A 17316-nucleotide genomic window follows, 5' to 3' on the forward strand; every position below is an offset into this window, starting at 1 on the left:
AGCAGTGTGACGTAAGAAAACGCTCTGGTGTATTTGGGGTTTGGAAACTCTGAATGAATCTGTTTTAAACCCGAAAGCTCCATCATCCTTGCTTCTGGATCGGACAGAGGGCGGAGACTCACTTATTTAATCCTTATTTACACCCCGCCCTTACGTGTGACGTCACTGGGGTTTGGACCAATCCGCGTGCATGTTTTTTGCAAGGCATGCTGGCTTTAAAAGTGCAGCCAGCTGAGAGAAGAGAGAGCAGCGCTGTGATTCTCTCTCTGTCTCTCTCTCTGTCTCTCTCTCTGTCTCTCTCTGAAGGAAAAGAAAACCCAGGATGCGTGTTCAGTTCGTGGCGTGCGCGTGCCTGCTGTTCGTGCTCGGCGTGCCGGTGTCGGACGGCGCGCGCGTTCCCGGCTGCCCCGACCGCTGCGACAAGTCGGCGTGTCCGCCGATTCCCGCCGACTGCCTGGCCGGAAACGCGCTCGACCGCTGCGACTGCTGTCCCGTGTGCGCCTCGGGAGAGGGCGAGCAGTGCAACGCCTCGAGCGACTGCCCCGAGGGTCTGCTCTGCTCCGTAACCGACGGCGTGGTGCACAGCGCCACCGTGCGAAAGCGCGCAAAGAGCGGCGTGTGCGTGTGCGAGAGCGCCGAGCCCGCGTGCGGCAGCGACGGCGTGACGTACCGCAACGTGTGCGAGCTGCGCAGGGCGAGCGGGAGCGCGCGGCGTCTGAACCAACCGCCGGTCATCGTTGTGCAGAGGGGCGCGTGCGGCAAAGGTGCGGCAAACTTCATTCATGTCTCACCCCACACACACACACACACACACACACACACGTCACGTGAATGAACTTGTTTTGCGCGCGTTATGATGTAACTATACACTACAGGCTGTAAGTGCTGAGGTATAAGAGGAATAAAACACTGGAGGTCGTGCTGTTCTGGGAAAAGAATAAACGTTCTGAGGTCTGGTAGAGTCATGCCTGAAAACATCTCCGTCTTCAGCTGTGAGCACACAGGGAGAGGGTTAAACCCGGGTTAGCCGACACTAATGAGATTAATCTAATGAATAAACCCCCGCTGTGTGAGGGCCACGCCCTTCGGTGCTCTTGATGGATCTGGTTTAGAACGCCGTGAAGAGCGAAGTGGAGCGTGATGAGTTTTCTGGAAACCCTGACGTTCCGAGTCACTCGCTTTTGTTCCGCTCGTCTTCTCTCGGTTCTTTGGCGCCGTAAGCGACCGACTTTCTTCATCCTCGCCAGAGCTCACCTGTCTAAAAATATCCGCGCGCGCCTGAGCTGTTCCGCTCGACCTTCCCGTACGTCACGTGATGTAATCTCCAGCTGGTCTTCAGGACGTGCGTGTTTTATTTATATATATATATAATGTATATCCACCCTGCAGCTCAAATCCTGCAGGGAATCCAAGCACAGTATTTTAGTACCATCACTTCAAACGGGCCGAGAGGCTAACACGGAGGATCCCGAATCCTAGCTTGAAGGAACCGTCGAATACGAGGAAGAGAAGTTTCTACAGCTTTAATGTGAAATAGCTCCAACAACCTTCGAGCGAGAGTCCAGGGCGTGACCGCGCTCAAACCCGTGTTCAGAAGTAGTTATCGCACGGCTGCAAGAGTCATTCTGATGAACCCTGCAGCTGCAGGAACATCTGGAAAGTACCCTCCCTGCACGTGAGAACAACCTCTCGTATACTTCACGTGTCTGGGCCACGTCAAACCGTGTGGGGAAAACGTCTTCTGGGGAGGTGAGACCGAGGTAGAACGTTCTAAAAGATGTGTTTGGCACATAAACAGGACAGATTCTATTCATGGGGTGAAGCACGGTGGCGGCGGCATCGTGCGCTGGAGCTGCTTCTCTTCAGCCGGGACTGCGGCTCTGCCCCGGTCGAGATGGACGGAAGCGTGAGTAGCAACGAGTTCCCGTCTGTTCCGGAACAAAACCTGCAGCTGAAGACGAAGAAATAATCCACCACTCTCACTACGATTCATAACCACCGTGCATGATGCATCTTTATTTACGATCGAAACTCTCTCTCTGTCTGTCTCACTCTCTGTCTGTCTGTCTGTCTCTCTCTCACTCACTCCCTCACACACTCTCTCTCTCTGTCTGTCTGTCTGTCTCACTCTCTGTCTATCTGTCTCTGTCTGTCTGTCTCTCTGTCTCACTCTCTGTCTATCTGTCTCTCTCTCTGTCTATCTGTCTCTCTCTCTGTCTGTCTGTCTCTCTGTCTCACTCTCTGTCTCTCTGTCTCACTCTCTGTCTATCTGTCTCTCTCTCTGTCTGTCTGTCTGTCTGTCTCTCTCTCTGTCTGTCTGTCTCTCTGTCTCACTCTCTGTCTCCCCGGTGTTAAGGCGTGTAAGTGGGAGTTTATGTTGGTGTTTGCCTCTATAAAGTGAGCCCTCAGCATTTTGGGCTAAAACAACATTCCAAAGTTTGAACGTGTTTTTATGGCCATAAACATTAGCTTAAATGGTGAGTGGGCAATGTCGTGTAGCAGCCAACACACACACACACACACACACACACACACACACACACACACACACACACACAGAGTTTTGGTTTAGTGAGTGCTGAGTTAGCATTGGAAAAGCACACGCATGCTTCAGGTCTTCAGCACGGCCGTCTACAGAAAAAACCTCGACGTGTTCATCGGCGCCGTGTGCCTTATAGCCGCTTCTATCAAAACTATTGGCACCCTTCGTGAAAAATCCACACATGCCTTCACGATGAATATTCCCAGGTGTTGATTTAATTCTCGGTGACAGCAGCTCGTCCCGACACGTCCCGGTTACTATTGTAACGGCCCGCTCACAGGGCACTCGAACCACAGACGCTCTACTGATAATAAACGGGTCGTAAAACGCGAGCGATATTCGGTGGCGTATTTATTGATTTATTGATTAATTTATTAATTTTCACATGTACGGAAGGAGTCTCCAGTGTCCAGTCCAGTCAGAGGTCGCACGTCGTGGTTAGCGTGCAGTCTAGCACGTGTAAGCTTCGCCCATCTGCGTCCGATTAATGGTCATTGTGCTGTTCAGCCTGTTTCGTGCCATATTTTAAGTAAGCTGGCAAAAACACGAAGGGGTAAGAGTGCAGTTAATCCTGAGGATTTCGTATTTCATACATATTTCTAGACGGGAAAGAACCAAACAACCAGGAAGTGCTACAGATGTGTGTTTTTTTATTTAAAACTCAGGTTTCATAAGGCATGTGTGTAATAAGTGTGAAAAAGGTTTTCTTGAACGTTATTGTCCGGGTAAGTCGAGTTTATACGCAAACTCTCACGGACCCATGAAGACAAGATGGACGAAAATCTCGTTCGTGTCTGATTGTCCGAGACAGGAAACGCAAAGATGGACGTTTGTTTGTCAACGATTCCACGTTTTAAACGCGTTATCGTTACGTTAAGGTGTGCGGAAGTCAGTTGCTGCATTAACCCGTCTGTCCCGAAGGTGTCGGAAAACGTCAACGCACAGCTTTTACCTTCGACTCCGGAGACTCCTTCCGTAAACCTTAACCTTCCGTGAAACGTTAAATACGCGTTCCCGGAACGTTTGTCGTATTGACGATTGTGCACGCTGTTAGGTGAATATAAACCCGCGCTACTGTAGAGAACGAATCAACACCTGTCGACCAATCAGAATCCAGAACTCGGCATATATATATATATATATATATATATATATATATATATATATATATATATATATATATATATATATATAAAAATTAATAAATTCTCTGTGTGTACTTGTACTGGTTTCCCAGGTCACGACGGGAATCCTGACAGCCTGCGTCACAGATACAACTTCATCGCCGACGTGGTGGAGAAAATCGGGCCGGCTGTGGTCCATATCGAGCTCTTCCGCAAGTAAGTGCCCGTGTCCCTGACCTTCCTGTGCGTGCGTGTTATTAAAGGGCGTGGTCTTTTTGGTATGATACGTATAGAACGGTCACCTTCGGGGGATTTTTTTTTGTTTATTTCGTCGCGCAGGCGTCCCGGTATGCGAAAGCTCCGGGTTACGGAGTAGAATGCAGAGATCGGATCAGTGCAGAGGGATGTGGTTTTCTGCAAGTCATTCATCAGAGGAAGTTCCTCGCTCGCCGCTCCAGCAGGAAGGGTTTAAGCTGGGAATGTTGGCCCTTGGGAACAGGGTTTTTTAAATTTTTTTGCTTAAAATGAGATCAGAGCTGCTCTCGCATGTCCGTTTAACTCCCTCGACTGCCTGAGAAGATTCGCTCGATACGACGAGGAATAAACACTGGGGGACGTGCTGCGACAGGAAAATAATCAACGACCGTGGCCAGATCAAAAACCATTTCTTTTCCCATAACAGCGAGTGTTTTAGTCCTTTTTATATTTCTTCATTACTTTTTTATCCGTTTCTAGTTACATTTAACATGGAACGAGTCAGTTCGGGTTCTCTGTCCTGAAGGTGTCGATGCACGCTGACACTGGAGACTCCTTCCTTAAAACGAACGCCAACATCTCGTCTGCTCTCAGAGCTGCTGTTAGAGAAAATCTAACCCTGATCAGCACCTTCTGACCAATCGCGATCCGGAATTCCGCAGCGGTCGTGGTACGAGATGCTCTCTCAGTCTCGCAGGTGATCTCCGGTGACCGTAAACGTGTCGTTCTTCATTTCCGAGCCGGGTTCTATGCGTTTGGAGTAATGTAACGGTTTTGGTTGTTCGTAATAACAGTCTCCTTTTGGATGATGTCACAGGATGGTGTTCACTAAGCGGGAGGTGGCTGTGGCTAGCGGCTCGGGCTTCGTCGTGTCCGAAGACGGTCTGATCGTCACCAACGCTCACGTAGTGGCCAACAAACACCGCGTCAAAGTGGAGCTGAAGTCGGGAGCCACGTACGACGCTAAAATCCAAGACGTGGACGAGAAAGCCGACATCGCCCTCATCAAGATCGACACTCCTGTGAGTAGGGGGAAAAATCCTCAACGCCTCCTGACCAATCAGAATCCAGAATCCATCAGCGCTGTGGTGTGCGGTGCTAGAGCTTTATTTGTGGATGAGAAACATGTCATAATATAAAGGGTTGTCCTGGGCTCTCACACACGCACACGCACACACACACGCACACACACACGCACACACACACACACACACACGCGCGCACACACACGCGCACGCGCACACACACGCGCGTGCACATCCCAACTATGGAGTTTGATCTGTTTTAAGATTTGTCTGTGGTATTTTTCCCTTTTTTGTCCTCCTCAGAACATAAGAGCTGAGGAATGCTTTGCTTGGCCATGCGCACTCTGAGATTTCTGATAGCTGTGTGGAAGATTAAAAATAACTCGGTGCCTGAATATGTGTCGGAACCTCATGACTTTAGTGTTTAAAAAAAAATACTAAATACCTCCTCTTTCCTTCAAAAACGATTCCACTTCTACCACATCTCCTAAACGTCTCCTAAACGTCTCCATCACATCTCCTAAACGTCTCCACCACGTCTCCTAAACGTCTCCTAAATGTCTCCATCACATCTCCTAAACGTCTCCACCACGTCTCCTAAACGTCTCCTGAACGTCTCCACCACATTTCCTAAACGTCTCCATCACGTCTCCTAAATGTCTCCTAAACGTCTCCATCACGTCTCCTAAATGTCTCCTAAACGTCTCCACCACGTCTCCTAAACGTCTCCTGAACGTCTCCACCACATTTCCTAAACGTCTCCATCACGTCTCCTAAATGTCTCCTAAACGTCTCCACCACGTCTCCTAAACGTCTCCACCACGTCTCCTAAACGTCTCCATCACAGCTCCTAAACGTCTCCTAAACGTCTCCACCACATCTCCTAAACGTCTCCATCACGTCTCCTAAACGTCTCCATCACGTCTCCTAAACGTCTCCTAAACGTCTCCATCACAGCTCCTAAACGTCTCCTAAACGTCTCCATCACATCTCCTAAACGTCTCCATCACGTCTCCATCACATCTCCTAAACGTCTCCTAAACGTCTCCATCACGTCTCCATCACGTCTCCTAAACGTCTCCATCACGTCTCCTAAACGTCTCCTATACGTCTCCATCACGTCTCCTAAACGTCTCCACCACGTCTCCTAAACGTCTCGACCACATCTCCTAAACGTCTCCTAAACGTCTCCATCACAGCTCCTAAACGTCTCCTAAACGTCTCCTAAACGTCTCCTAAACGTCTCCATCACATCTCCTAAACGTCTCCTAAACGTCTCCACCACGTCTCCTAAACGTCTCCACCACGTCTCCTAAACGTCTCCACCACGTCTCCTAAACGTCTCCACCACGTCTCCTAAATGTCTCCATCACGTCTCCTGATTGTCTCCACCACATCTCCTAAACATCTCCACCACGTCTCCTAAACGTCTCCTGAACGTCTCCACCACGTCTCCTAAATGTCTCCATCACATCTCCACCACGTCTCCTAAACGTCTCCACCACGTCTCCTAAACGTCTCAATCACATCTCCTAAACGTCTCCATCACGTCTCCTAAACGTCTCCTAAACGTCTCCATCACGTCTCCTAAACATCTCCATCACGTCTCAATCACATCTCCTAAACGTCTCCACCACGTCTCCTAAACGTCTCCTAAACGTCTCCATCACGTCTCCTAAACATCTCCATCACGTCTCAATCACATCTCCTAAACGTCTCCATCACGTCTCCTAAATGTCTCCATCACATCTCCACCACGTCTCCTAAACGTCTCCATCACGTCTCAATCACATCTCCTAAACGTCTCCATCACGTCTCCTAAAGATCTCTTAAATGTTTCCTAAACGTCTCCTAAACGTTCTTGCGCGAGACTTGTTGTACTGAATTCTGTGGAGTTGGCGAACAGCCATGCCACGTTTCTGTGCTTAGTCACTGCTACGCTTTGAATAATTTATGTTGCAGTCCCATCTCATGTTCTCCTCCGCTGGCGGGTTTCCCGCAGCGTGAGCTTCATCATCGTCCTCCACGGCTCCGTGTTTCCAGCCTGGAGCGTTTGTGAATGAGCGCTGCACCACACACGAGCAGTGGATTCGCACTAACGTTTTTTTTCTCCAAACTGCTTGTAAACTACATTCTGAACTTGTTAAGGATTGGATTTAAAAGCCACCTCAGATCCACCACCTCTGCACTCGCACCGGGTCTCGCCTACAGAGCAGCTGAACTCTCCGACCTTGTAATTCAACACTGGACTGCAGAGCAGATCTTTAGAGCAGGGGTGCACAAACTTATCTTGGAAAAGCAGACCGAATGAGCGCGTGCTGAAACACGTTCAGACTGTTGTTGTTTTTCTTTTTTCATAGTGTGAAGAATGAGTCTCAGCAGGTTCCTGGTCGAGACATGCAGTGCAGTTTCCACCCACCTGCTTTTATGCCAACTTTTATCTAAGGAAACGATAACATCGGAGTACGCCACGACGAGTTCTCACTCAAACGTACACCAAATTAGAGTCCTCTTTAATGTCCCCAACATAACCACAGATGAGTCGCTCGTATGAACCCGGATTTCTCACTCTTCTACCGAGAGCACGTTAAGGATCAGCACCGTTGGCGTGAATCCCGGCGGGACTGACTCAACCAGGATTTCCAACGCTTAATCATATCCCTTGCTGAGAAGCTGAGAAGATAACTGGCGGCTCACGTTTTACAATAAAAGGTGCTGAGCGATTGGAATCTTGGTGATTGGTGACCATCACAGCTCCGGGGTTGAGTCCTGAGCTCGGGTCACGTGTTCTCGCAGTGTCCGTGTGGGTTTCACGCAGGGACAAGGACGCGGAACGAACACGGAACGCGTTCTAAACGCAGGTACGACGCGAAGGCCGTGATTTCGTTTATTTAGAAAGTGTGGCGTGACGTATTTAGAGCAGTCATGCTGGTTTAAATTAAACTACTATTCTGTTTATATTTATGAAACCGAACCAACTGAATTCATTCATTCCGAGACCCATTGTGAACCGGAGGTCGAGGAACTGTCAGAGCCAGTTCCTATTTATTAATTAATTAATTAATTTATTTAAAAAACCTTCTGGCTGAATATTCCCGACTCGCTCCCCGTGTTCCCAGGAACAAGCTCCAGATCCACCGCGACCCTGACCAAAGCTGTGCAAATGACGAAGTTTGTCTCAGAGAAGTGATTATTTATTTATTTATTTATTTTTTTCCACAGCGCAGCGTGTGCTCATGACAAAACCCTTGTTGTCCAGTACAAAAGCCCAGTCATCTCTTACAAAAGACTCCTTTATTTGGAATATCCTCGGACCTCAGCAGTCATGTGTGGGCTCTGAATGGAGAATAACATTAGGGCCTCCATTCAGATGCTCAAATAATCGGACCCCGGCGTTCGGACCTCAGACTGGAGTGCTACTGAAGTTACCGAGAGTGAAATGTGAGCTTTTTCCGTTCCTGCGAGAGGCTGGATTGCTGTTCGCTCTTCCACACACTCGCATGGGTAAACAGTCCCAAAGTAAACAGCAACATGTCGGGCCCGAGCTCCTGTAATGTGCTGAATAATTTCCATGATGAATAGTGAGTAATAAATACATCTAGAAGGCATTCCGCCTGCGGTTTTTACTCATTAGCTGATTGATGCCTAATGAAAGGAGAGTGAAGAGTATTTGGGCTTGGAAAGAACATAATCAGCACATAGTTGGAGTTTGAAGAGTCTCTGGGCAAATTTACTAGTTCCTTCTTGTTCACCATGATAGTTTTTTTTATTTTTTTATATAATCCTTCACTGTGATGCATAATCAAAGAGACGCCCTGAAAGGTAGAAAAAAAAACCCCCAACACAAATCTGTTAAAAGCATGAGAAGAAAAACAGATATAAAAGTAATCCAGTCATACTTCCTGTTCTCTGACTGCTGTGTTTATAGATCAAGTGATGATCGGAATCTCTTCTCGCGTGTTTACGTCTTTCCGATAAACAAAGCGCTGGGATTTACTTTGTAAACAACAACGAGGCCGTACCACGGTTTAGTCTTCATAGCAGAGGATCATCTGGGATTCATTTCGAGTTCTTCGCACCAAACCGTACACTAGCTAGTGGAAGGGTCTGAGAGGCGGTGATTGATCGTTATGATCCCCCGGTGGAATACGATGAGCACGTGTTTGCTGTATTCTATCACGAGGAGGTCTTGGACAGGTTCTCCACCACCTGTAGTAACACCACCCCACCACGCAGGTCTTCAGAAGATCACCATGTAGCTCATACTGATTAAGTATTTTTCTCCTCAAGGACCGTACCGATTCAGAAGGTTGAGTATCACTTTTGAAAATTGTTCTGGGTTGCCAGATCTCAGCTATAAACATCCAGCTTACGTCTACAACTAGCCCAGTAGGTTGAGGCGTTAGAGATGCATTCTTCTTTTCTTTACATACACTTTTTTTTTTTTTAAATCCACATTATAATCCCAATCTTTGCAGTATGTTCTAGACAGAAATGGCCGTGCACGTTGTAGATGCTCTGTCTGCACTCGCTTTGCCATAGGCTATGTTTGCCAAAATTTTGTAACAAGATCTTGGCAGCCGTGGAATATTTGTCAACTAGCCATGCACTGACTTGCTTTTTCCACCTTACGGAACTATACTTCAACACAGCGCTCGAGATCCTTCACTGGTCACAGGACTGGCCTGGGAGCATCAGAGATGTTCTTTGTTTTAAATTTGCCTCCAGGAGCGCATATACATCAACGGGACTCTGGTACCGAGACAGCGCTGCCACGTACACCTTTAGGGTTGAACCAGAAAGACTTCTTGAGTCCTTGCAAGTTCTTGCTCAGTGTTTCAGACCACAGTGAGAAGATGTGCTACTGTATGTGGTGTGCAGTGAAAAAGAAGACACACCGAGGGAGATATCAAGGCATTTTAAACACCAAAAAGCTCTCCGGCACTAATTTTCACCTCAGAGGAACTTTAACGATGACCATATGCACCACGTGCACACGGGACTGTGATGATTCAACAGTTGTGTGGTCTCAGTAAACAGATGTTCATCCCTTTCCAGGCACAGTAAACTGCTCTCCTCACTTCTCATAAGTCATCAGTGGAAATATTCCAGATGTAAACATGATGGATCAGGCGAGTCCGGCAAATCGCATCCAGGTTCAGGAGACCAAGTGGGTCACGGCATGACTTTAGACTGGAATCGGTTAATATCTATGCCAGAAGTTGTTTGTTTAGTACAAGTGGAAATCTGAGTCACCATGATGAATGTTTGTGTCGCTTTCCTGATCATGTTTATGAAAGTATTTCAAAATATTGCTTATACTATGAAAATGGATTTTGTGTGGTCGTATGTGGAAACGTTTCTGGGAAAACAGGCCACATTTAAATACGCTATGGCGATTAGTTGCAGTAGTGTGTAGGAGTTCAGGTTTGTAGCTGTCGTTATTGACATTGATCAAATGTAATTTAATAATTTCTAAATTGTAAATCTAGCATGGAAAAAAAAAAAAAAAGTAGGTTTTTCGGGGGTCAAAGCTTGGGGTCACAGGTCAGTTGGGAACTCCTGCTGTAGAACATATGGGTTTTGTTTTTTTTAATCGCATTCACTATAAATTAAGACAATCTTCTGATGTTGTGGAAGCTAGAACGAGAGAGTGGACTTCCCTTCCTCTAGGTCTGTAGTGCTAAGTCCAGGATAAGTCCAAGACCAGGACTAGTCGAGATCAAGACCGAAACATGATTAATACTAAAAACCATCACATTCTTTTTCAAGACTGTGCCTTTACTTCAACTACAACATCAGTACTGACCCAATCCTTCCATCCATCCATCTTCTACCGCTTATCCTACAGGGTCACGGGGAACCTGGAGCCTATCCCAGGGAGCATGGGGTACAAGGCGGGGTACACCCTGGACAGGGTGCCAATCCATCGCAGGGCACAATCACATACACACTCACACACCCATTCATACGCTACGGACACTTTAGACACGCCAATCAGCCTACCATGCATGTCTCTGGACTGGGGGAGGAAACCGGAGTACCCGGAGGAAACCCCCACAGCATGGGGAGAACATGCAAACTCCACACACACATGACCACGGTGGGAATCGAACCCCCGACCCTGGAGGTGTGAGGCAAATGTTGAGCATGTAAAAAGAAAAGACAGCACAAAACCGAGACAAGTCCAAGTATAAATGTCAATAAAACCGAGACGAGTTCAAGCCAATACAAACAAAATCTCCAAGTCCAGACTCCAGTCCTTAAACATACAGAGTTTATTACATACCCAGAATACAACGGGACATCATTAACCGAAGAGAGTCAGGGATAGTCTCCATCATCTTTTGCGTTCTCTCTCACTAGCGGTTCTCTTTACGTTTTTATTGGCGTGGCACCTCCATATGACTCTCCATGTAATTTTGGAAAAAACCAGAGAAGACACAATCCACCATGCGTCCACAAAGAAACCTTGCGACACACGGTTGTAATAGTGAGGTAATGGGAAATGGATTTTTTAATAACCAAGGCTTGTCTCTGCGAAACTCTACAAGCTGTTTAGATTTTAAATTCTACCCTAGTCTGACACTATGTCCAGCTTTTTTGGTGAATACCATCCAAGCAAAAAAAAAAAACTGCACAAGGTGTCTAGCCAGTGACACGTACAGTACTTCCTCTATGACCGTGATGACTGGGTTCCTGCCGAGTTCACTGCAGGGCACCACAGCCCAACGTTCTCCAACAAACACCAACAACTCTAGACATAGTCTTGGCATAAAGAAGCCGTTATTGGAAGCCTCTAGAACAGGCAGCTCTTTTCCATGATTTTCGCACTGTTTTGGTGCTTTTATATTTCAGTCGTGGATGCACATATGTAATGCTAGTTTGATTCAATATGACCACGAATGTTTGACGAAGTCAATCAACCCTTCCAGCTTAACGAATGATGGAGGATGCAGTGTGTACAGCAGTGACTGGGAGGTTTTAACACCACGTTTAACTCCAGCCTTGGTAGGCATCCAAAATCGTTCTCTTTCTGTCAGCATGCACCTCTGATCTGACTGCTGCTCAGTGGGACCGTGTGCAGTCAAACCAAACCGTCCTCTGGTGTCCTTGACAGAGTGTGAACGTTTGCAGACATTCTTGGTCCAAAGAGCAAGAACAAATCTGAAAATACAAGTTTCTTACTCACTACAGCTAGCTACCCATTGGCTCAAGGTTATCAGTTTGCCTTCCCTCACTGACTGAATAATAAAGTTTGGTGGCAGAAATAAGGTTCCTCCACAGGATTGCTTGGCTTACTCCGTGTCATAGGAAGGGGAGTCTGGCAATCCGGAAGAGCCGTGGATTAGAAATCCTTTAAATTCAGAGGTACCTTACAAGGATGCCCGCTGGACGGTAGAGCTGTATTGGGCAAATCCCACTGGACGGAGACCCCGGGGCAGACCCAGGACCCACTGCACAGAATATATCTTACAGTTGGCTTGGGAACATCTGGGAATTCCCCAGCTGGAATCCTTGGCTGGACATAGAGACGTCTTGACTGACCTTCTCAGCCTGTTGCCACCATGACCCCCACCAGGAGAAGCAGAAGGAAAATGAATCCACAAAAATGCCCTACAAAAGGTTTGAGAGAGACCGGGGTACTTGATGTTCAATAAAGGTTTGATAACCACTGTACCCAATGTCAAACTAAGCAAATAAGCAAACCCTCCACAGAAAGTCAGGCCCTGCTGCTGCGCTCACTCTTTTTCAGACTGGTGTATAGTTATGCTTAGTTGCAAACGAACAGTCATCCGACACCAGCACAAGTTCAGCATGTCCTTAAATTAGCTCTACCACAAAATGCAGCTAAAGGTTACAAGTAACAATAAAATCGCAGCATCATTGTCATCACGCCGTTGACCAAATAGATGTGGCCTCCAATGCAGAATCTGGATAAGATGATGTATTGTATCACGTTGAAATGACATGTAATTTGGTGGCTGCGTTTAGAAAAATCCAAATTTGGGAGCGAAAGAACATGATTGTAGGTTGCAGGGGGTAGAAGATTTGAAGGCGATGTTGGGCGGTATTTTTGGAAAGAGTCACTACGAGGAGGACATGCAGCTTATCTGGGTTTGAAAATCTTTATTGTGAAGATCAGTAGACAATATGGGGGTATGATGGGACAGACCACGCCCACAAGTGACTACAAGCGACACTGGTGGAGTGAACACCGCGTCAGAGCCTTAAAGCATGCTTGCACATCACACCTAGGATTTAACTAGCGTTTTATATGATTCATCTTGAGCCTATCGTCAAAAACGTTTTCGCATTGCAGACGAAGCTTCCGGTGTTGTTGCTGGGCAGATCGGCTGATCTGAGGCCCGGCGAGTTTGTGGTCGCCATCGGCAGCCCCTTCTCCCTCCAGAACACTGTGACGACGGGAATCGTTAGCACCACCCAGCGCGGCGGCAAGGAGCTTGGCCTCCGCAACTCGGACATGGACTACATCCAGACGGACGCCATCATCAACGTAAGCTCAAATTTTACTATTCATAAACCGGTAGATCACTGACTGGGTTACTTGTGTTACACCACATAACAAAGAACAACGGTCATATGCTGCTGTACAAAAAAACATATAATGCCTTTCAGAAGCGCCAGTGATGAAGACTCTTATTGTTTACACTTATTACTGTACTAAATAACTTTTTTTTTTCTTTTCTTTCTTCCACCAGTATGGAAATTCAGGAGGACCTCTGGTGAACCTGGTAAGCCAGCATTTCATTCTTCCATGATTTCCAAGACTTTATTTGAGTGGACCAACATGTGGCCAATGATGCACCCACTGTATTGCCCCTCTCTTCGATGAGGCACTGCTCCCAAACTACCAACATTTGTTGGAAAAGCCTTATGTCACTTGGTTATCCACCTGATGTTTCATGAAGGATTGAGGGCTTCAGTCTCGGAGCTACATCTTAGAACACCACCAAACCATACCAGTGTGTATGTAGCCACAGGCCTGCTTGTTGATTAGACAGGGGGGGTATTGAATGTAGACGCCCTCCCAGCAGGTGGAGAATAAGGGGATACCTGACTCCAGCCCCAGTGTTGGCAGAATCAAGCTAGCACAGCATGTAGAACAGCAATAAAAAGCCTCACAACCATGCTAGCAGCATGTCAACTAAAGGCAGGGGATGTGAAATACTCAGAGGAGAACCCAGCCCAATGGGGAGAATGGTAACTGAAGACCAATTGGTAGAGCAGTGGTAACGAGGGAAAGCCAACTCTAATGTGAAGAACAGATGAGAGGAGGCGTCTCCAGCTTTGGAGGACACAAAGTCTATATGATGTACATGCAGTCTGACGTGTATAAGGGAAGAAGAACGGGGGAAGGTGGCAGTATGACGGCGGGATTACTTCCATCATTGGTTGAAAGGTCTACGCAGTATGATGTAGTGAAATAGAACACTTTTTTCAGTCAGATGTTTGGTGTTGTTGTTTGTGTTTATGATTTTGTTTATGCGTGTGTAGGATGGAGAGGTCATAGGGATTAATACTCTGAAGGTGACTGCTGGGATTTCCTTCGCCATTCCCTCCGACAAGATCCGCCAGTTCCTTACCGAATCCCACAATCGACAGGCCAAAGGTCAGAGACGACGACTACAGTAGATCTGAGAGATCAAATGTGCCGATCTAGGATCTTTGTTTCCCGCTGATATATATATATATATATATATATATATATATATATATATATATATTTATTAAAGCTGCAACGCTACCTTCTGATGTGTCGATATTTCTTTTTGTTTTAAACAGGAAAAACCACCACAAAAAAGAAGTACATTGGCGTGAGAATGATGAGCCTCACCCCGACGTGAGTGTACCTCATTAGCATCAGGACTGATTTTTAACGTGCTTCTGACAACCTGACATCCTAGCAAAATAAATAAAGTAATAAAGCTACGAAGTAATGAATTTATAGTTATAACACAATTCTGGACTCTGGCACGCTCTGAAAGGCGGATATTAAAACACGGACGTCTGGATTTTCTCTCGCAGTCTTGCTAAGGAGTTGAAAGGGAGGACGGCTGATTTCCCCGACGTCACCTCCGGAGCGTACGTCATCGAGGTCATTCCCAGAACTCCAGCAGAAACGTGAGTAGCGTTTCACGGAATACGCTCCGAGTGCGCGTGCGTAAAAAGTGGGTCGTATTTCCACGTAGATATTGTTTTGATGACCGTGTAAAATAACCGATTCGATATTTTGAAGTAAATATTATCGTCGTATTGCTCATGTGAGATGGAGTGGGTCGGTGGGACGTCTCTTACTAGCGTGTGGGCGTGGCATCGGCGTCGTACTCTCTTCATTCTCCATTTAGTTTAGCAAAACAAGCTAACTGTGCTAGCTATGTACTGTAGACTCACCAGTATTTTCCTTCCCGAGGTCGTGTGTATATATACGTTTTGCTTCCATTTTTTTGTAGCAAATGGGAATCAATTCCAGCTAGGAACTAAAGTTGTGAGTGGGGACGTGAGAAGGAAATGTCAGACCACACGCACCACAGAATAACAATTCCCGAGGAACGATTTGAGCTCATCCGTCGCTTTGTGCTTGCTAGTGTGAGCGTAAGAGCAAGAGCGTCCAGTCCAGTTCAGTTGGACGTCAGTGATAACGGCCCTTTCTCCCAGGCTAAGCACCTCAGCAGAAATAAAAGAAGTAAAAGCCTGCTGTAAGGCCCAGTTAAGTCATGTTATTGTGTGCAGGCTTGGCTCGCCTTTGCAATGAAGTCATACGGGACATGGTAATGACACACTGGAGTGGAAAGGCTGTGTGTGTGTGTGTGTGTGTGTGTGTGTGTGTGTGTGTGTGAAATCCTGAATGCCACTTCCTGTTTAAAACTGACGTTACCACATACCGAGGGAAACCATCTCCCATGCGGTTAGTGACGTGACTGTGAACGAAAATGCTTCAAGACCCAAAAAACCCCTTAAATTTGATGTTTTTGGATGAAAGACAGAAAGAGCGAGGGAGGAGATGATGTCGGACGTTAGCTGTGTGCGGATCGCAGCAGGCGTGTCTTTTAGCGATGGGAATTCTGGCTCTTTTCGGCGAGTCAGATCGTTTGGCTCGGCTCACCGGCCTCGTTAGTTTCTAAAACGTACAAAGTTTACGCTCTTATGACCAAAGGAGCATTAGAAAGAGAAAGAAAGGAAGAGTGTGCTGCTGCTGATGGTGGGAGTTAGCTAAGTCGGCGTAGATTAGCTAAAACAGTGCTAAATAATGCTATAGCTACGTATTAAAATAGAGTATAAAGTTTGCTAGCTTCACTGCTGAAAGAATCTGTAATGTATATAAATATATCAGTTATATATTAGCTAAACTGGTCTACAGTGTATGTAGTTTGCTGGTGTACTTTAGCCAAGCTGTATAAATATTGTTATTGGTGTGTGTGTGTGTGTGTATATATTAGCTAAACCTAATGAACATTGCTAACGTATTGCTTCATCGTCTCGTAGCGGTGGTCTTCAGGAAAGCGACGTGATCATCAGCATTAACGGCCAGCAAATCACGTCAGCCAGCGACGTCAGCGCCGCCATCAAAAAAGACCACACACTCCGCGTGGTGGCTCGGCGAGGAAACGAGGACGTCATCCTCACCATCGTGCCTGAGGAAATTGAACCTTGACCTCTCACGTCACACCACGACCCCCTGCTCTACTTTTGAGCTGGTTCCTTAGCTATCAAACGAAAGAACTCTGACGTTTTCGATGAGCGTGTATCATTTTTCTTGAAATCTTTACTTTTGTTTTTGTGTCTTGCTTCAAAACCGTCAAACCTGCAGTCTGCCATTACCCAGTTATAATTATAATTATATATATATATATATATATATATTAAAAAAACATCACGCATCACCGGAAGAGAGTCTGTTTTATAAAGCCAGGAGCTCTGCGCTGTGTGTTATTTGTTTGTTCATGTTTATACTCGTACGTTACACTTCACATGACCGAGTCAGAATAATAAGCGGGGTCATGCTAGAGTAATATTCATTCCTGAATATTTGAACATTGTAGGATTTAATTGCATTAACGGAGATTAAACTAGCATGAAGTGTTGGTGTTTGTGTAGATCGGACAGACATGCACATTCACGATGTTATTGATTTCAGGTTCGTGTTAATTCAGGCTTTAATAATCAGAATAATCGACGGAGACCGGGTGGTTAATGTGTGGATGAACTTGTACAGAACAGGAGACATTTAAAATAAAAGTTTCTTGGTACTCGGACTCGTTATTCATATTCTCACTGCACGGCTTTATTCTTCCGATGCACTTTATCTATGTTATTCAGACAACTCGGATATAAACACAGTAACAGA

At 46.4% G+C, this 17316-nt stretch overlaps 1 protein-coding gene across 1 annotated transcript; it reads left to right on the forward strand.

Annotated features, from left to right (window-relative positions):
- The first annotated feature begins 231 nt into the window (after window positions 1-231).
- Window positions 232-17224, forward strand: htra1b (HtrA serine peptidase 1b). Its single transcript, XM_053640679.1, has 9 exons — window positions 232-764; window positions 3780-3882; window positions 4739-4943; window positions 13270-13464; window positions 13670-13702; window positions 14466-14580; window positions 14754-14811; window positions 14997-15092; window positions 16455-17224. The coding sequence occupies exons 1-9, from the start codon at window positions 323-325 to the stop codon at window positions 16621-16623; spliced, it is 1416 nt and encodes a 471-aa protein (XP_053496654.1). The 5' UTR covers window positions 232-322; the 3' UTR covers window positions 16624-17224.
- The last annotated feature ends 92 nt before the right edge of the window (window positions 17225-17316 follow it).

This window comes from Ictalurus furcatus, chromosome 13 (assembly GCF_023375685.1).
Source record: "Ictalurus furcatus strain D&B chromosome 13, Billie_1.0, whole genome shotgun sequence".
NCBI lineage: Eukaryota > Metazoa > Chordata > Actinopteri > Siluriformes > Ictaluridae > Ictalurus > Ictalurus furcatus.

Bases quoted from the DNA above. Each gene is read 5' to 3' on its own strand.
- htra1b (XM_053640679.1), top strand. From the start codon at position 323: ATGCGTGTTCAGTTCGTGGCGTGCGCGTGCCTGCTGTTCGTGCTCGGC. The intron at 13,703-14,465 runs GTAAGCCAGCAT...ATGCGTGTGTAG, and splicing joins GAGGACCTCTGGTGAACCTG to GATGGAGAGGTCATAGGGAT. The intron at 14,581-14,753 runs GTCAGAGACGAC...TGTTTTAAACAG, and splicing joins CCACAATCGACAGGCCAAAG to GAAAAACCACCACAAAAAAG.